At 36.1% G+C, this 21,768-nt stretch overlaps 1 protein-coding gene across 5 annotated transcripts in view; it reads left to right on the forward strand.

Moving 5' to 3' along the window:
* Cdh8 (cadherin 8) overlaps positions 1 to 21,768 on the forward strand; it is a 393,789-nt gene that overhangs the window by 252,629 nt on the left and 119,392 nt on the right. For all 5 annotated transcript variants that reach the window (XM_042277242.2, XM_076571612.1, XM_042277243.2 and 2 more), the window contains exon 8: positions 12,500 to 12,636. In XM_042277242.2, coding sequence (XP_042133176.1) covers positions 12,500 to 12,636 — 137 coding nt within the window. The remainder of the gene's footprint in view (positions 1 to 12,499; positions 12,637 to 21,768) is intronic.

Consider the following 21,768-nt stretch of genomic DNA (forward strand, 5'->3'; position numbering starts at 1 on the left):
TCACAAAAACGGCTTTGATACAATTATTCACTATCCTTTTCTTATTGTGGGGTGTGCATGATTTTTTGTGCATAATGTTTTGCATTATGTAGAAAATTAACCAAAATAAAAATAGAGATGCTGATCAAAATCAGTCTTCCTGATAGCCACTTAGCATTTGTAGTGTGTTAATTATTATAATACCATGGTCAGGACATTATTCATATAATTTCAATGGCTTTATTGATGTGAAAACATATACTATCTTCATTTACAAGTATAAACATTAGGATATTGAATGCAGTTTAGTTTTATATGGATGATTCTCCTATTTAATAAGAATAATTAAAGGGGAAATTAATATAGTAAGCTTATCAAAGTAATAAATGTTAGAAATGATACAATAATTAGTTTAATGTTATACTAAGCATTAACATTGGATGTAGTCTATATTGACTGCCTGAATGGTTAGATACAGTTTCTGTCATTTTGTCTGTATAGCATTTGCCTAAGTTAAATGATATTTGTAGAGAGAGAAGTTAAAATTGGTATGATCAATAGTCCTAAAAGGTAATCATTTAAGAAGAAAGCCACCTTAGAATAATAGGTTGTCTTGATATCTTTGTGTTAGGATAGTCCTATCGACACTCACTGAAATTAGTTTTAATTCCTGTCTTTAAGGTAAATAATGAAGATTTTAAATAGTCTTTCAAAGACTTTGCATTTTCTAAAATTAAACTATCCTAGATTTCATCTGTAACTTTCTCCCTGATTTTTTCTTGGCACACATTTTCATTGACTATTAAACTTGCATCAAATTGTGTCTTTCTCTGTCCCACCAGCCTGCTCCCAAATAATGACTCAGAGACTTCCTAATAATTATGAGAGATCAGCGTATAGCTTAGGCTTGTTCCCAACTAGCTATAATAACTAAAATAAACCCATTTACACTAATCTATGTTCAATAATGTAGCATAAACTCAATCCATCTTGCACCTCCTGTTTTCTCTCGGTACTTCTCCTGCAAGCCTGGATTCCTCCTCCTCTTTCTTTCTCTACCTAGAAATCTCACCTATACTCTAGCCAGAAGGTTTCCCCAGTCTTGCCCAGCCCCAAGTTCCCACAGCCGCTTACAAAATAATCATTTAGAAGATTAACATTAATTACCAATTGCACAGTCTATGATAGGATTCTTGCTAGCTAGCTCTTATAACTTGACTCATTTCTATTAAATCTAGAAGTTGCCACATGGCCATGGCTTACTGGTATTTTTACATCTTGCTTCTCCCGGCAGTGCTGGCATCTCTTTCCCCTCTGCCTTTCTTCTTCCTGCCTCTCTCTTCAGTTTCCCACCTAGCTATAACCTGACTTGCCATATGCCAAATGGCTTTATTTATCAACCAGTCACAGCAACATATATTCACAGCATACAGAAAAAGATCCCACATTACTTCTCCTTTTCTGTCTAATCAAAAAGGAAGGAATTAACTTTAACATAGTAAAATTACATATAATAGAACAGCTATCAAGCCAAAATTACAGTTATAATATCTAGTCTACTTGTATTTGACAAAATTAAACAAAATATTCTATCTATCCTGTATTTGTGAGTTTAAAGTTTCATTTCTAATTTATCTTTCATCATGACTAAGGAAAACTGTAATTATAACTATCTAGTCTTCAACTATATCAAAGAGCCCAGAAGGGTATAATGTTACCTAAATGAAAAGGAAATGCATTATAAGCAACTTTCAAAATTCTGGAAATGACAAAGACAGCTGCCTGCCTGGACAGTCATCCAAAGTTCCTCTGTAATGTTGGGGCATCCATCTTCAGCCAACAGGCCTAGAATTTTTTAGTTGCTTCTCCCTGTGTCCTAGTTAAACAGAAAGTGCAAACAAGTGACTTCCCAAAAATATGAGTTATGACAGAAACAGCTAGCTTCCTGGACCATCACCCTAGGTTTCTCTGCAATGTCGGGGCATCCATATTCAGCCAATAGGCCTTGAGATTTTTAGTTGCTTCTCCCTGTGTCCTGTAGAATATTTGTCAGTCTACTCTGTGAAGCAGGAACCTGAAGAACCAATTTGCCCCATTTTGGGAAATTCAGTGATCATTTTCCTTTTGGTCCTCCATGTCTATTTTGCACAACATATTTTCAGCATTCCAGGCAAGAGCAGCCTCTTGCCCAAATGGCATTTTTGCCAAGAAGAAGATAAACTCCACATGGAGTGTCTTCGATGCCCATCCTCCTCTCTGAAGTAAATCAGTGCTGCCAAGAGTAGATGTGTCTCATTGTCTAGAAAGTCTAAGTTTTTAAAACATTTTAAATGTCATATTTTGTAGATCTTTGAAGTGTTTGAAGATCACCTACTTAATTGAAATATATCTATTTATACCTAGAAAACTTAACTAACATGTCTAGAAATTTGATTATCATGGATGACTAATTATTAATCTATATTTCTTAATTATACATTACAATTTCAAATGAGGTACACAAACGTACCTTAAACAAGAGCAGAAATATATATTCATATATATATATATAGTATAACAAAAATAACTTTAAATTTGTATCAATAGACTAAAATCCATAGCATTGTAAAACATTTCAAAAGAGTTGTTGCTCTTTAAAAGTAGATTCAATAATCTACCCTTTCATTCTATCATATCTATAATATCATCCCTTTTCTTCTTTAGAAAGAGATTGCATTTAAAATCAACCTAGGCTGGGTGGTGGTGGTGCACGCCTTTAATCCCAGCACTTGGGAGGCAGAGCCAAGCCGATCTCTGTGAGTTCAAGGCCAGCCTGGGCTATCAAGTGAGCTCCAGGAAAGGCGCAAAGCTACGCAGAGAAACCCTGTCTCGAAAAACAACAACAAAAAATAAATAAATAAATAAATAAATAAATAAATAAATAAATAAATAAAAATAAATAAATAAAATCAACCTGCTTTAAATAAAAATAAACATTCATAAGCAATATTTTTGGAATTTGGGCATAGCTTCACATTCTTATTTCCTGCTGGTTGGGGGCACTACAATCTTATGAGGATCCTGAGGAAATTAAGAATTATGGTCAAGTCCTGACTGGAGTAAACTGTGACGTGATGTTCTCTGAGCCAGTTGCCTTGAAGTTGTTCTGGATGTTCGATCATCTGAGACCTCACACAGAATCTTGGTGATCAAACCATATTAGCCTAGAAGCAATCTATAGGTTTCCATCTTCTGTAGAAACAAAAGCAGAACCTCTTTTCCAAAGCAGTGTATCTTGAGAAACAAATTTTGAAGTCAAGATACCATATATGTGTGTGTGTGTGTGTGTACACATAGATGTGTATGTATATAATGTTTAATTCAGCAGCCTTTACAATCAAATGTCTCTCTGCAGTTAAAAATCCCAAAGACAATATTATGTAGATTCTCTGTGTAATTTTAATCTTTATGTGGCTTATTTTTATATTATTTTTATTCTTTAAATAATTTATTTTTTAAAACTATTTCTTCATATTCTTCACATAACTGTCTATCCTCCTTTTCCTCTGTCTTTCAAACTTATGTACATTTTTATATACACTATAAACAGTTTAGAGTTTTATTCCATCCTAATCTGTCTCATTGTGAATCTATAATTCGTCTCTGACCAGGAGAGATTTTAAACTGCTAAGCTGTGTGGCTAGGCCCAGCAGCCTTGGCTGGTGACTCTGCCCACCCCAGCTTTTCAACATGGCAGGGGTACCCAGGAGAGTCATGCTTTCACTAACTCTGGGGTCCATGCTGCCATCAGGGAGCATGCAGCTGGCCCATAAACCCTTTTTGTTTGTATGAGTAAAAGCCAAATCCACCACGCAGTGTGCTGCATGACTTGGAGACACCTCTGTGTACCAAGGCAGGAAACTGGCATGCTGTACTCAAGCATGTGTACCCACCATACTGTAGTCAAGATACTGTGCCACAGTGTCTCTGTATCTTGGAGTCTCTATATCTCAGTGTGCATGAGACATGAAGTAGAAAGCTGTTGTTAGCTCAATTTTAGAATTTCTTTTAAAGTTCTCTCATGTTTTAGGTGGAAAGACAAGCCAACACTTTTTGCAGCCAAATGTAGCCAGAAGGTTTCTCCAATCTTGTCCAGCCCCAAGGTTCCACAGACACTTACAAAATAATCATTCAGAGGCTTAATATTAATTACCAATTGCATGGCCCATGTCAGGCTTCTTGCTAGCTAACTCTTATAACTTGACCCATTTCTATTAGTCTAAGTATCACCACGTGTTCCATGGCATTACCTGTGTCCCATTACACGTTGTTCCTGGGCGGCATGCTGGAGTCTTCCCTACTCTGCCTTTCTCTTCCTGCCTCTCTCCTTGGATTTCCTGCCTACCTCTAAGCTGTCTTTCCATAGGCAAAAACAGCTTTATGTATTAGCCAATGCTAACAACACATATTCATAGCATACAGAGAGACATCCCACAGCACTATACCTCCTATTTAGTTATTGGCTATTAAACTTTTCATTACACCAGTCACAGGACTACACCTTCAGACAGTGTACGAATGCTACAACAAAATTGTCCTGTTTTAAATTCTTCAGACACACAGAACATTTGTCTATGCTGAATTTTTCCACTTAGCTATGTTTAGGTAGGAATACATTTTTGTGGAATTTTATTCTTCTTGGGTCTTTTCTCTTCTCACTGTTAGCTCCAAGAAAACTATGTACTTATATTGGCTTCACACATATAAGCTAAGTTACATAAGAGAAAAATCATAACTATATAATGCCATGTCTTATGTACAGCAGGGAACTGCTAGGTTATTAACAGAACTAGTACCTTTCATATCTAATCTGTACCTTTAATTTTGCTTTAATCACTTTGATCAGTGTCCCTCACGGGATAGATCATCAAACCATAGTATTATTGGGAGATGAGTCATTTTGGAAGTAGGGTATAGTGGAAAATTTTAGGGCACTGTGAGCTTGCTCTAAAGCAGTGGTTCTCAACCTTTCTAATGCTATGACCCTTTAAAATAGTTCTTTATGTTGTGGTGACTCCCACCCATAAAATTATTTTGTTGTTACTTCATAACTGCAATTTTGCTACTGTTATAAATTGTAATGTAAATATCAGATATAAAACTCCAAGCCAGTCATGACCCACAAGTTGAGAACCACTGCCTTAGAGCATGACTTTTTGTCTTCCAGTACTACATAAACTTGTACATGATATAATTTGTAAAGTTATTTTAAAAATGTGTATGGGGAATGAGTTTTAGTAATACACATATACACACATGCATGTGTGCACACACACATATATACCACACACACACACACACACACACACACACACAAACACACACACAATGTACATATATACCTCTTACACAAAGAGAAAGAGAAAAAGGACAAGGAAACTGAACTACATTTGGAAACCAAATTATCTATATTTGATCCTAAGTAAAATAAAAGCTACACCTTAAAAACACACAGCTGGAGTTTTCTTTCTCCTTCCTCTCACAATGAAGGGAGGAATGTCACACCATTGTGTTTTTCTTCATATGGAGCTCAGATAGCAGAATCTTTCAAATGCCTTTGTTGATGTTTAATACAAAGATAGCTGCCCAAGTATCTTCCACAATAAAAAATCTTTCCACCGGGCGGTGGTGGCACACGCCTTTAATCCCAGCACTCTGGAGACAGAGACAGGCTATGATCAAGGCCTGCCTGGACTACCAAGTGAGTTCCAGAAAAGGCACAAAGCTACACAGAGAAACCCTGTCTTGAAAAACAAACAAACAAACAAACAAACAAACAAACAAATCTTTCCATGATACTTTGGATTGTAATCTTAGAAACTACAACGTATCACCTGATGTAGAGGGCATGTAAACATTTGCACTTAGGTGGGTGTTTCTTTGATGATGTGACCTTAGAACAGACATAACTGTACTTAGCAGAGAGGTTAGAAACTAAGGAGTTAAGCCTCTAGAAAATTATCTACTGTTTCACCAATATCACCATTAGAAGAATGCAGTTTACACCATGCTGTCTGTTAACTGGATCATTATAATAATTAGTAAAGCTCTGAAGTGTATCCCTTATTCAACCTGCAGTTTGACTATGTGGCCCTCAAGTCACAGGGACTAACAACAGACCCTGATAAATCCTGAAAGTGATCATAATCACCAAATGATTACATTCTGATATTTTTAACTGCAGAGAAGGAAAAGGAATTCAGTGGGGGTGGAAGCTTCCTGGCGGTATATAGCAGGGGGCTTGGTCAAGAAAAAATGTTAAGAAGTATAGTCTACTTGTGCATTATAAGCAACAAATCTGATGTGAACATTTTGCAGCTAAACTCATGAATATAAGAAGTAGGAGTTTTGAGCCAGATACTGTCTTGAGAGTATGAAGTAGAATTGTGTTTGTCGAGGTAGCACATTAATCAGGTAAAAGTTGTTTTTAATAATCAGCAACAATAGTAATGTAGCAGTGTGCTATTTCTCCCCACAGTAGCATTCATTCAGTTGTTTTCAGAAAACCAACCAATGTTATTTTCTTAAACTGACTTCTGATATCTGAAAGCTCCTTTGAATTGAATAAAACCGATGACATGATTCCATGTCTGGTCACCGTGTTTTGTGCAAAATTACCACTTTGAGACATGTGCTAAGCAACTAATTTGAGAATTTTCTTGAGTATATAGCCTTAGTTCCACAAAGAAAACTGGTTCAGTCCCTAGCACTTATTTCCAGGAAGCATAACTATAGTGTAGAGGAAGCCTGGCAATAAAGCCAAGCAGTGGATTTTACAGATTACAAATAAGAAAATTTCAAAAGGATTTCTGTGAATACTGGTTATCAGAGATAAAATGGCTTCTAAAACCTATCTTTTACACTTGAAAGGAATTATTTCCAAAACTCTCATCATTAAAACTGATATGACCATGACCCAAGAAGCTCATTTTCTCACATTCCACTTCCCCTGTATTAATGAGAATTTTTCTTATTGTGGCAGGAAGGTGATTCTCCAATGTGCATATTATTCTGCTCAAAACCATAACTTTCATCTAAAACATCATAAGTAATTGTGTGAAGGATCCACAAATATAATACATAAAATATCAAGGAGTCAGGATATTTTAATAATGTACATAAAAATCAATGTTTGAGCTAGCATATATTCCTTTTTGAACATTAATAATAGGACACTAACTTTTTCTTTCTCTTTTCCTCTACATTTTTACTCTTTTCTTCAATCTCTTTAATAACATGATTCACATATAATAATAACCTTACTCAGTAAATTATTATCTCCACATAGAATTATTAAATAACAGCAGAAAAACATCTACCTGTTTTGATGTTATAGTGGATGAATAAAACCTTCTTTTTTGAAAGTAAAGAGCAGAGGTCAGGTAAATGTTTGAAGAATAATAGGAGAGTCATTCTTCAGAAAGAAAACTCAACAAAGACTGGGGCCAAGTGGTAAAGATGACTTGTGGAAGAATCATGCCCTAGAAAGCCAGTGCAGTTTCTCTCCTCTTCTGCTGGAGTCTATGTTCTGTTGAGATACCCACAGTCCCAGAGGTGAATAGCAATGAACACAAATACCACAAAGAGTTTGGGAATAGTGTTACAGTCTTTTTAAGACAGTTTACTCTTCTAAAAGCTACTAAAGTATTTGAATTAGGATCTTTACTCACCTCTTTCTATATTTCTGGACTCTTTCCTACAAGGAGTCTAGTCCCTCAGAGATCTCAACATTTATAGACTTACTTTTATACCTATTATCAGTTATTTTCAACTCACTACAAAGCAATACACTGTAAAGTAGATATGTTTTACAATTTACAGACTGCTAACTAAGACTAAGAGTTTGGTGTGATGATCCCCTTTCCTTTCTGCCCAAACCACCCCGCCCACATTGAGTTTCATCTGCAGAGTCACTGGCTTTAGGCCAGCATGTGTTCTACCCTCTGTAATGGTATTCAGTGCAGCATCAGAGCAATCTGGAGTAGCTTAGTGACCAGGGTATGTTTCTGAAGCATTTGCCTCAAATGGTCATGTTTTCAGAAATTATATGTCACATCAGATTCTAAACTTCAAGTCATTACTCCTGATTTATTGTGTTTAAGCCAACTTACATTTCTTTGAGTGTTTTTTCTCTTTTCTGTAATTTGCTAGTGATTAATCCTTGATAGGAAATTATGAACCCAGACCAGTGACCCTTGTACTTTATGCCAAGGGTTATGAAAATGTAATGTTACATGGCTGGGAACTTTCCTGATAGCCTAAGAAAAAACACACAAACTAGCCATGCTCTCAAACATGAGAGCAGAGTTTGTGAGAAAATGAGGTGGATTAAAATTTATCCAGAGCTATATAAAAATGATGAAAAATAGAAGACGTTATTCCTGGCATTTAGAAGCCTAAATCCTAATTATCTTATTTAGTGAAATGTCTTTACTTAGATCTCACATTTTAATACTTAGAAATTACTAATATATTCAAATTTGTGGATTCCAATTGAGAAAAAAGTATTACCTCTTAGACTGAATCTTGTCTGTTCTGGAGACTTTAACAAAGTACCAGATGGGAAGCTTAAGTCAACAGTAATTTATTTTTCAGTCTTCCAGAGGTTGGGAAGTCTGAGACCAGACTGCCAGCAAAACAATATCTGAAGAGCTCTATCTTTTGCTTGACTGTAGATTGCTATCTCACTGTCTTTACTTGTGGTAAGGAAAGGTGTTCGGAATCCCTTGGATTTCATTTGTGAGAGAAGATCATTCTTCTTAGCCATTCACCTTCCAATTTATTGGGGATTTGGATTCCTAAATACAAGTTTGGGGGCCACAAAACATCCCAATATAATGTATACATGTAGCATCCAAGGATGACATTGACCTGTAAATGATATGAGAGCCCTTGAGGCAGTACTTACTTCATATTGGTCAGCACAGTATGCCCTATATATCATCTCATCTAATTCTCACAGTAATATTAGATATTATTACTATCCAATGCTGAACACTTTCTCTTTCATCTATGAATGAACTTCAGAGGGAATCACACATACATATTCATTCTAACTTTCTATTTACTAGGTAGAGTTTATAAGTATCACATTATTTTAAGAAATTCTATTTTATTCATTGTATAATAGTTTTGTTTAATCTGGGAGCCTTACATTGTAGACTCAAAATAACTTTGATTCCATCCAAAAATGTAAACTATTTCATAAAGTTATGGAAAACAAAGTTTATCCACTAAATGCTATTCTGAATTAATATGAATAAAATAATATGTAGGATTACCCTACAATAGTTTTATAACATTTCACATATCCTCAGTCTCTTTCCAGAATTTCCATGTTTCCTTTATATATCATGGTTAAAGCTAGGGTGTTTATATCTGTACTAAACATATGCAACTCTTTTTTTTCTTATTTCCAAAACAATGACAATTTATATTGCATTTATACTGCATTAGATATTATAGGTAGTCTAAAAATCATTTAAAATAGCTGTAGAGTTGTAACAAAAGTTAAATTTTATGTACAGATGCTATACCAGTTTATATAAATGATGACAAATATTCTAATTCCCATGCACTTTGTGTTCCTAGAACCTGGTAAAGCACAGAAAGAAAAACTGTCTATCACTTACTGGCAAATATCCAGTGTTGAAATGTTCTTCCTGAGCATAATGTTGTCCAAATTTTCTCATAGGCTAGCCACTCTTCAGAAAATTTATCTTGAACTCAATCTGGCAATGAAATATTTGAAACAAACTTCTTTAGAAGCTCCAAAGTCTTTCTTGACACAGTTCAAGTGGAAAATAGCCTTCAACTGAGTCACTTTTCCCATCAAGTTTCTGCCATTGTGGAATCATATAATGTTATTATGGTTTTAATTATGATATTAATAAAAGGCTATATTTATTGCTTATTTAACAAATTCTTATGGCTCACCACCTATAGTCTGTAATAAACTGGAATTTTAAAAGTTGAAATAAATAGTTAGGACTTTACTAGAGTTATGGAAGGTACAAAACACCAACAGCATTTATATATTTATGCCTTTTACACACAGTTAGAGTTGTGTCAATCTCCATTACCCTTCAACTAGATTAAGATTTAATCTTTTGAGCAACTTTAACAATTATTAATAAATGGACCTTTCCTTAGTACCTATGAAGAACCAAAGACTTATGTATGATTTATTGCTAGTTTGCAAATCAATTTCCTATATATAGGCACTTCATAATTTCCAACAAAGAAATAAAGGTTAAATGAGTTCATAAATTAGCCCAGAAGCAATAATCCACACTAAACCACAAGTATAATGGTCTGTGGAGAAGGCTCAGTGGTTATAGCACTTGTTGTACCACCATGAGGATCAGAGCTTAAATCCCCATCTATTATTTCAGTCCCCAAAGATGAAAACAGGGAATACCCAGAGCAAGTTGGCTAGGGAGACTACTTGAATTAGTAAACTATGTATAATATTGAGAGATTCTGTCCCAAAGAATAACGTGGAGGGAGTGTTAACGAAGATTCTGAAATCAGTCTTGAACTTCCAGATCTGCTCATATATACATGTAAATGTATCCACATACGCACATACTCATACACTTGCATATATGCAACACACACATACACACAAAGCAAAATGCAATGCAGATATATTCTGAACAAGTTTCTTGTCTTCATCACTCAAATTGGAAGAAGAGAATAAAAACGGAACTTTGTTTGAAATACATTATACTGTTCTGACTAGTTTAAACTAGAGGTTCCAGTCACTCACAGCATAACCACCAGATAGCCATGGAATGTTCATTGGACAAGTGGCTCACTGGGCATCAGTGATTTGACTCGTTCTCATTTACTATGGCCTCTGAGAAACTTGTTGCATCAATGTTTGCAATACCAGCAGCACAAAAATAAAATTACTAGAACCCAGAGATGCCTGAAATTGTATTTAAGAAATTATAGTGCAGGAAGTGATAATTGATCCAGCAGGTAATCTACAAAGATAACCAAACCAAACTAGTGGGAACTCATGAAATTTGGACCATCACCTGTGGAGCTTCCATGGGACTGGGCTAGGTTCTTTGCATAAACAAGACAGTTGTGTAGCTTGATCTGCTTAAGGTCCCCCCTGGCTGTAGGATCAAGATACATTCCTGGTGCAAGGCTTTTTGGTGCCCATTACCTATGGTGGGACAACTCGCACAGCCTTGAGGCGCGGGGTGGGGTGGGGGGGGCGCGGTGCTTGACTTGCTTCTACTGAATGTACCAGGCTCTACTGACTCCCTGTGGGAGGTCTTACCTTCTTGTAGGAGGGAATTGGGGCGGGGGTGGGTGGGTGGGGAGGCTGAAGGGCTGGGAGGAGGGAAGGGGGGATCTGTGATTGGTATGTAAAATGAATAATAAAAAAAGAATCAGAGCATATACAGCATGTGGGTCAAAATTTTACAGAGATATTTTATGGCTAACTTTGGAACCTCTGTGGTATACTCAGCCATTATTTCACAGGAAAAGGGCATTGGTCTTATCTTTAGTTGCTCTGGATTCAAACATTTTATAATAAAAAACCTCCCCATGATCAACATTTCGTTGAAACTATCAATACCAATGCTGCAGAGTTCTTGCATCATTTGTGAATTCTTCAATTATTTTGTAGAGTAGAGGTGGACTCTTTCCTATATTATATGGCTAGTAGTCACTAAGTTTTATTTGTAGCTGAGCCATTACTAAATCAGAATTTATAACTTTAATTGTTTGATTTTATTGAGGATTTCATCAACAAATAAATGTCAATAACATTAAGTAGCTTTTAGTACTATTCCAAACTCTTTAATGGTGATTGTTAATTGGCAGGGGCTTTAATAATAATATCCAGCTTTTTGCTGGTCTTTGAATCTAATCTAAAAATTGCATGTACAATTTCTAATGAATAAAAAGCTGAAAAGATGGAAGAATCACACTTATCTGCCTACCTATTGAATTCATGATATAGTTAGTGCATATAGTGAGAAAATAATGCTGGCAACTCCACTTAACAGAAAATTGTATGACATACAATTTTATCAAAACCCAGTATTTCCTTGAGCAGTAATGAATAAAATGTTGTAAGCACTCTTTGCATTGGCCTGAGTTTGTTGTTTTATACTGTATCATGTGGCAATGGCTAATTATCATAAGTTGTCTAATAAATGTGATGGATTGTCCAATTAACTCTTCATCAGCATCAGTTTTTGAAGATGCTGCCTATTGAAACCGGTGGTGGTTTATGACCTCCATGTTGCATATGTGTCTAATTGCTCCTTGGACAATAATTATTAAGTTTCCTGTGTCTCATTCAGTCATTTTGTTTTACAAATTATGATGCCACAGAGTTTCCCAATTCATTTGGCTTTACAACTATGAATCTCCCAGGATTACTAAATGTCTGTTGTAGAAGGTATGCATCAAAGAAATCTACAAGGAGATTATAGGTCTCTCTGTTCTGCAGGTTCTCCATCGACCGTCACACTGACTTGGAAAGACAGTTCAACATCAATGCAGATGATGGGAAGATAACACTGGCAACTCCACTTGACAGAGAATTAAGTGTCTGGCACAACATCACTATCATCGCTACTGAGATCAGTAAGTGTCTTTAGTTTGTTTCTTCCTTCTGTGAATGTATTTATTTGGTACTGGTTGATCACATGATAAATAGTCTGTCCTGTCTAGATATTCTGTTTTGGGATTTATTTCATTGTATCATCCCAACATAAAATACTTTACACTCTAATAAGTTAACAAATATAAATAATACATGTAAAAAGGAAACTTTTTTATATCTAAGTATTTTTGTGAATTTTCTTGTTATAGAACCATTAAACATCTTTAATAAAAATTCAATATGATTTTTTTGTGAAATCTGCTGTTTTATAATGAATCAGTTTGTGGTGTTACTAAAATAACACTTCTGTGTGTCTTTGATAATGTAGAATTTTTTATACTTAATGAAGCTAGTACAACAGCTACACAGTGAAAACTAATATGACACAATCTTTGCAATCTTGCACTTCACTAATTTTTTTTTTCTTAAACAATTGTGAAAGGGAGGATTCAGTTCCCCACCAACCACATAGAAAGCCAGGTATTGCAGTGTATGCCAGCAACTTTGGAATTGTGTGCAAAGACAGATCATGAGAGTTCGTGGACCAACTAACCAGTCTGGATGAAACAGCCAGTTCAAGCTCAGTGAGCAATCCCGCCTCCAAACATAAGAAAGAGAAGTGACTGAGGAAGACATCCCAAGGGCACTCGCTGCCCTTCACAGGTGTCTATGTTGGCAAGTGCACAAGTGAGTTCATGAGTAAGCGCGTGCACACGCACGCGTGCGCGCGCGCACACACACACACACACACACACACACACACACACAAGCACAATATGAAAGAGAACATTTTTTTCATTTGATTTCCAATCAAAATACACATTGCATAGCATTAAAATGTTTCAATAAAGACACGATAAAGCCTTCAAAACTGCACAAATTCAAATGAGATGATACTGAATTCTAGAAAGACAGTGGTAAAGAGAATGTGAAAATGAAGATAATACTAATACCTTTGGTTTTAATCCATAGCCAAAAAAAAGTGTTAAAAGAGGAGCATTAATAAAGCATCATGGGCACTTCTGTATACCACAGAGAGAGTGCAGAGGAAAATTAGAGCTATATACTCTAAAAGCCACTCTTTGTTCTCTGGTATCAAATGTGAAGACAAGGGAAGTGTCTCTGAGACATAGGGATGGACAGATATAGATACCCAAGTATAAAGAGGGATGCATTTGTGAGCTATGAAGAGGACGTCCTGGTTGGAGCCTTGTGAAAAATAATTGTATTTGGATGTGGAGGGGCACACTCATTATCCTAGCACTGAGGAGATGAGCGGAGGGAGATCAGGATTCTATTTAAACAGGGGCTACCTAATGAGACCCTATCCGAATAGGAAACACACACAAGAGAATCTAAATACAGAAGAACAGCATCTGTGTCTATTGAAAGCATATTTAGTTGAAAGAATGTCTGGGTCTGGGAGGACACAGGCCTTGGAAACTTCCTTCTATGGTTTCAGATATCATTTTCTCCCCTCAGGCCTTAGTGTGGCTGTAGTTTCTTCCCTGTAACATTAAGGGAACAATAAAACAAAGCACATCTTTTTGCTCGTCTGGGTTTATTAGAAGTCTTAAGCCCATTCAGAAGTGTACAGACATGAAATGCTTATAATTTATAGTGCTGAAGCGCCATTATCGCCTCAGCCCTTAATAGAGAAGAAAAAATATATCTTGTTGCATTAGCTTAATACCATGTAAAGCTTGAAAGAAAAAAAAAGATTCCTTTATAAAGGACATAAGCAGTAGTTACTTTTAAAAATATTTTTTTTTCATGAATAGAATACATTCTACTCAAGTTAACCTTAACCTCTGCTCCATTTTTAATGAGAATGATGCCTCTGCTTTAATATTCATCAAGGTTGTCCCAATTATAAGCAATCATGTATTCCGTTCTAAGGAACAAAAGTAAATGAATTCACCAAACAGGTGTTTAAGAAACATTTCAGGGCAATCTAGAAACAAAAGATTCATTTTCAAGGAATCTCAAAATGAGAAAGACAAAAGAAAGCAGATGTTCTGGGGCAAGGAGCTATTAACTCCATGAAGACAAGAGTACCAGAGCTCTGTCAGGGAATATGTACTTGGACTTTTTACTTCAATAATCATTGAATCTTTCATTCCTAACACCCATATTTTCAGTGTGGATACCGTAGGGAGTAAAATAGCCCAAAGCCCTGCGAAAGAGAACATTGTGGTGGGCTGAGATATCCATAGAGAGAGGTACCGAGGTGAGGGAAACCATGAATGGCTGAAACTCAATCTGTTCCATGATAGTGGGGACAAAAACATGCTAACAGAGACCTTTTCTTAATGAATTTAAGATGATAATAAAAATTATTTCATAACAAAGATGAAAAATAGCCCTCCCTGTAATAGTGAAATATCTAGTTATGTTTATAATGATTATTATTACAAATATAGGAAAATTTAACTTTAAAAGAATATTAAGAAAATAAGAGTTTTTGTAAGCACTCAGATTTGTCTCTGACAAATGTTGAAATATGAGTCTCTCTCTCTCTCTCTGGGTGGGGGGTAATAAGTGTGGGCATATCCACCTTGGCTAGACTGTCTGGCTAATGCCAGTGAGCTTCCAAGACCCTTCTGCTCTGTCGCCTGGTGCTGAAGTTGGGTTCAGGAATTTCGAATTTAGGTCTCCTCCATTATATAGCAAGCAGTTTACTCATTCACTCATGTCCCCAGACCATTTAATTAAACCTCAATGACTTTAATTGGCTCATTTTAGCCAAGAAAAATAATTTAGGTAAAATTGTTAAATGCTAATCTATAAATCTATTGTCAGTCTGATTTTTTTTTGTATTCATGTTCTTAATACCAACAAAAATGAGTATATATGTTGCTAGAGTTTTCCTGCCTGGCCCACAGTCAGGACAAATCTTTGTCACCCGCCAGTCCCACAGCTGCTCAGACCCAACCAAGTAAACACAGAGACTTATATTGCTTACAAACTGTATGGCCGTGGCAGGCTTCTTGCTAATTGTTTTTTTATCTTAAATTAACCATTTCCATAAATCTATACCTTGCCACGTGGCTGGTGGCTTACCGGCGTCTTCACATGCTGCTGGTCATGGCGGCGGCTGCAGTGTCTCTCCGCCTCAGCCTTCTGCTTCCCAGAATTCTCCTCTCTCCTTGTCCCACCTACTTCCTGCCTGGCCACTGGCCAATTAGTGTTTTATTTATTGACCAATCAGAGCAATTTGACATACAGACCGTCCCACAGCATATATATTTTTAAATTTTGCCTGAAATGCTGGGTTAGGCATAAATCTCAAAACTTTAAATGTACAATTAAGATATCCATTTTTAAAATCATGATGTAAAGTAGAGATAATAGGATCATCAGAACTTAAAAGAAGTGGAATAACTGTGAAAATATTTTAGAGAGTTGTTTTCACACAGTTTGATTATGAAGTATCTAATCCAATATTTAACTTGAAAGCTATAGACCAGAAATATTTTTCTTAGGAAAAATATTTAAAAAGATGTTTGTTGTATTTGTCTAACATAAATAAGAAAGCCATCCAGGGCAATAGAACAACATAGAAGAAGGTTCTAATAATGGTAGAGAAATATTCATTTCCAGGAGAACAATTTAAAATTCCTGTCTGGATGCCATCTCATCAGACAAAAAGATTTAAACAAATGAAATTAAGCTAAGAAGTGGATTTTAGGGAAGTCCATCTGTTACCTCTTTTGTGAATGGAAATGTCATCCTTTATCCTCTTGTGTCAGATTAACTTAAATGAGGCCGGATGGTTCTCTGTGTGCACTACCAAAGTATTGCAGTGATTATAGATTGAGCCTGCCATCCTGATCAATTGGCATATCTCATGAGACTCATGTACCTGCAGTTAGATGCCCATGTGTTAGCAAGAGATTAGGCAGAAGTGCTAGATCTCTGCTAGCAACCAGCCCAGCTCCAGAAACTATACCACCTGGCTGTTGTTTATCAGAACAATAAGTATTCATTGGAATTATAATACGTTGAACAATTTAATAATGGGATGGAATTATATAAGTCTTACAAAGCATTTAATCCTTAAATCACTCTTTGAAAGTAGGTACTGCTATAGAGATATCCCAGACAGTGTCACTCTAACCTGGCTTAAGTTATTTGTTCTGTGTTTTGTACACACCAAAGGTTGGGGTATAAAAGAAAGTGCAAAATCTTCAGTTGGACCTTCTTTCTTCCTCATATACTGCTCAATTTGAATTCTTGTCACTAATACCTATTTCCTGAAGTGAGCTAAGTGATTAGGTTGTCTCCAGAGAAAAGAAAGCATGAGGATCGTTGGTATACACACAATTATATATTATATAGTATACATATATATTCATATATATATATATATATATATATAACATATATTTACATAATTAAGCATATTACGGAAAACCAGATCCCTGAGCATACTCAGTTATGGTCAATTCAAGAAGGAAAAGACAGTAGACATGTTTAGAACATGCTGAAGTCAGGATCAATATTCACATATTCAAATGGTTAAAATGGCTGGCTGGCAGAATTTCTTCTGGGATTGTCTAGCTTGGCACCATGGAAGACAGCAGACAGGAATGTCTCTGGGCATACTCAACTTTCTTCAAAACTTTTTCTCAGAAAGAAAAAAAAAAGGACACTTGAAGGCATTTAATTTATGCAATTATACCTATATTTCAAAATAATAATACATATCATAGACAGCCCTTTCTTCCAAAGTGCAAGTGTTTTCACATAAAAGGCCCTGACTTGCCTAACAATTAATGCTTTGCAAGAAAGAACAATTGAATATTGTCAGAGAAGACTATTCTGCTCTAGAATTTATGAAATCTAGAATTTATGAAAAAAAATGAAACAACAAAAAAGGCAGAGGTTTGAGACTTTTCAAACTAGAACTTTAGCTCCAAATTAGAGATTGGAGAAGAGATTAGAGGACACATTGTAGTATAGTTTTAGGGGACTTTGGTTTGCAGTGAATATCATCAATCTTATCAACTTAGATAATTGTTTATAATAAATGAATAGGGAATGGGAGTTTTAGCTCCCAGTTAAGAGCACTTGCTTCCCTTGCATTGGACTGGGTATTGGTCCATCTGCCATGTAGCTACTCACAGCTGTCTAGAATTCTCATTCCAGGAAATCCAATGTCATTCCTTGATCTCCCCAGAAGCAGGAAACCACATCGTGTACACAACAAGAGAAGAACTTATTTTCAAATTCAAAAACAAAGTTAAATAAAATAAAATTACCATGTTGTGGTGGCACACTGCCTCCTAGCACTTGGGAAGCAGAGGCAGAGACAGGCAGATCTTTGTGAATTCAAGGCCACAGAGTCTATGGAGAGAGTTCCAGGATAGCCAAATCTACACAACGAAACAATGTCCCCAAAAATAATTAAATATTATTAATAAAAGAGTAGAAGTGGTAAGTTAAAAGAAAAATATATAATATCTATTTTAAACGTATCAATATTTCAATAAAGTTCCCAATTTATTAAAAAAAATTCATATGCATAAAATGAAAACAAGTAATTGTTAAAAACAGCAAATAAACAAAAGATAGTCTTTCATCCCTCCCAAATCTACCTTTACTAAATCAGTTCCCAAGAGGAGAGATTCCTGCACCCATTTTTCACCTAACCTCTGAAGTCAGGTGGTCATTTGAATTTATAAGCAATGAAGAAGGGGGCAGAGAAAGGCAAGTGTTTCATATTCATTAGTTTTATGATTTTCCTTTGTCCATTTGTGTGGGGTTTTACTATGTACCTGGCTGAGAGTTGAACCAGGGCTTGGATATGAAGAATGTTGCATTTTTGGTGCAGCTTTAAGAGATATGGGACATTTGAGGACTTTGAAGAAACTGAACTGCTTAGAATAGCCTTGCAGGAACCTTCCAGAGACACTGAATTCCAATTTTAAAGACTGTCCTCTGCACAGAACTCGATGGTATGGGATCCTAAGTGACAAAACTCTAGAACTGTGTACATGGGAGCTCGCAATTGTCATTTACAGAAAGCATTCATACTACTGCTGGTTACCTGAAAGTATTCAAAGCCAGAAGCATATAATTGCCCATTAAATTAATCTCTTTGAGTTAGTGATAATGCATTACTCAGGCCCACTACAGTGAACTGCACACAATATTGCAAATGAAGCTTTTCACTAATGATGGCTAAATCTCCAAGGGAAACACCAGTTTTAGAGCATTTAAGGAATGCTTCTTCTTGGCTTAAGGCCCAGCTGCCAGAGTAATTGCTTTGTCCAACCTAAGTTGCTAAATAGTATGTATTGTTGGTTTTTTTTTTTGTGTGTGTGTGTGTGTGTTTGTGTGTGTGTGTGTGTGTGTGTGACTGCTCATGTAGAAGAATCTGGGGTTCTAGAGTTGAGTAGACTTAAAGCCTTGGTTAATACTTGGTCTCTAACTTTAGGCACAATGTTTCTTCACTTTTACTCTCAATTTTCTCATCTGGGAAATGTAAATAGTAATTACTCTTTCAATCTTGGGTGTAGTCAGAATTGAATTTTAAGTGATAGTACTATGCCTCTTAGTGCAGAATAGATCTGTGCACTTTGGAAAGTAATAAGTTCCTCATATTTTTATAACATATCCTGTTCCTAGGGTTTTATTAATTCCTTCATTTAAGATTATTTGTTTACTTTATGTTATCTATTCTCCATTTCTTTCCCTTCCTCACAACAAAAGAAAAAGAAAACAATAGCAAAAACTTGGTAATTGATCAAAGCCTTGCTTGTTACTGATAGGTGCAGATTCTTTTATGTGCTATATTTCTTCACCACCTCCCTCATACCCTAGGTTCAGACAAGGTAGATTTGTTACTTATTAAGACATGGCTCCTAAAGTGAAGCAGGCACATACTTATATACTTACATGCTAAGACAGACTGATCAAATTGAAGACCAGATTTAACAACAAGAAAGAGCTCACCGTGCTTCAATGTGTATATTTAACTATCAGAGTCAGGACTAGCACTTCACTAGGATCAGTTTCATTTTCGTGTTTAGTATAGAAAAAGAGAGTCCACATCCATCTGTACCACTTTCACAGAAAGGTAGAGGCAATAAGAGCTAAAATGGACAGTGATATTCGAATGAAGGCTGGGTAAAAGAGCTATTGCTTCCTAAGAGGCCCAACTGCAATTATCCATCTATGCCAAATATGATAATTTTAGAACATAGTTGCATGCCAAGTGCCTTTCAACATCTAGAAACACAGATAGGCATTTGGGTATTATAAGGTAGAGATCAATGTTCTCATCAAAGGAGGAGAGAATAAAAGTATTGTGTTTTGAATAAAAGTGACCCCAATAGCCTCATATACTTGAATGCTTGTTTCTCAGTTGGTGTATTGTAGGGAAGGATTAGGAGATTCACCCCTGTAGGAGGAGGAGTGGGTTGCTGGAGGTGGGTTTTGAGGTTTCAAAAGCCTACATCAAGCCCAGTGTCTGTCTCTGCCTTCTGCCTGAAGATCAGGATTTAGCTCTCACCTACTTCTCCAGCACCATACCTGCCTGTGCCACCATGTTCTCATCATGGGACTAATGAACTACCTCTCTGAAACTGTAAGCTAGCCCCCAGTTCAATTCTTTCTTTTAAAAGAGTTGGCTTGGTTATGGTTTCTCTTTATAGCAGGAGAAGTGGCTAAGACAGAAAGGAAGTGAAAAATTAAAATAGGGAACATAAAAAGGATATTATTTGTTTTTGGGAATGGAAGTAGCATCCAAAATAGTTCTCTAAGGGGAAGACTTGGAGTCAATGCCATTCTAAGACAAAGGGAATGGCTGGTGCAGGCTCAGGGTGAATGCAACATTGTGCACAGCCCATACCAGTTTTACATCAGTCTTGTTGATTCTCCTACTGCCTCTCATGGTGCTTACTTCAGTTCTTTGAATAGTGACCTGGGAATTTCTCTTTGATTACCTTATCACCTGTAACCATTCCAATGGTTTATTTTCACATCCTCTTCATCTCTTTTTATTCATTCTCTGTCTTGTTCATTCTTTATTCCAAAATGGCAAATGTATTTACAACTGTATTGTAGATTTGAAACATGCGCTCTTTGGTGTGGCAATATATTTTATAGCAACCCAGTAGCCTTAAAGAAGCTAGAAAAGAAGCTTCTATCCTTCTAATCTCTTTAGAAACCACTCCACTATTGGTATCCAATTTACTTTTACCCCCCCCCAAAAAAAGCCTAGAAAGTAGCTAAGCAGAAAGTATGTCTCAGATTTTCAAGTGAATGTGGCTACCTATGGCAGCCAGCTGTCCCTAGGATGTGGGAATGACCTTATGTATCTCAACAGATTACAAACATAGGGCATTAATGGCATAAACTCAGGTAATGGTTTTCCTATAAAGATGGTGAAGTCCTATGGACCAGGAGAGAAAGTAGAGTTACAAATACAGTCATCAAAGGAGGCTTTCCGAGGTTAGGAGAGCAGACTTCTAAGTCTACTTAGCCAATATGTAGTCATTCATCTTCATTTATCTGCATTTGCATTTTTGGGAAGGGATTTAGCTTCAATATGTGTGCTCTTTATAGAATCTTGTCAGCTAGACCAGGTTGCTATTTCCTGTGCACTGTAAGTGTCCCTCTCATCGAAATGACTAGTCATGTCTAAGTATGTACTCTTATAACTTTGAGGTTTTTAAAGTGTATCTTTAAGACAAAAAAATAGTTACATGCCCTACTCTTATGCAACATTATATTATTGCTATGTTTTTAAAATCAGTGTTTTATCTAGATACCCAACAAAATTCTTGAAAAATATTAACTAGATAAAGGAGTAAATAAAGGAAATAAGAAATTAACACTATTAAGGAGTACCCTTATGGTGTCTGACTCTGGGCAGACATTATTAATTGATTGTTAGAAAAGAGTTTTTTACATATATCACTCAGTTATTAGTTGTAAATTTCAGGCAGAAAAGCACACCTGTATTATTGCTATCTACAATTTTAATTCATTTTTTTCCCTAAGTGACTGAACCCAGGATGGGAGGAAAATTCAGCTGCACAAGATGAAGGGCAAGAGTGAGGGTATACTCCCTCTATGAAAACTGTGGAGCATTGACTATACGA

Source organism: Peromyscus maniculatus, chromosome 5 (assembly GCF_049852395.1).
Source record: "Peromyscus maniculatus bairdii isolate BWxNUB_F1_BW_parent chromosome 5, HU_Pman_BW_mat_3.1, whole genome shotgun sequence".
NCBI classification, from domain to species: Eukaryota; Metazoa; Chordata; class Mammalia; order Rodentia; family Cricetidae; genus Peromyscus; species Peromyscus maniculatus.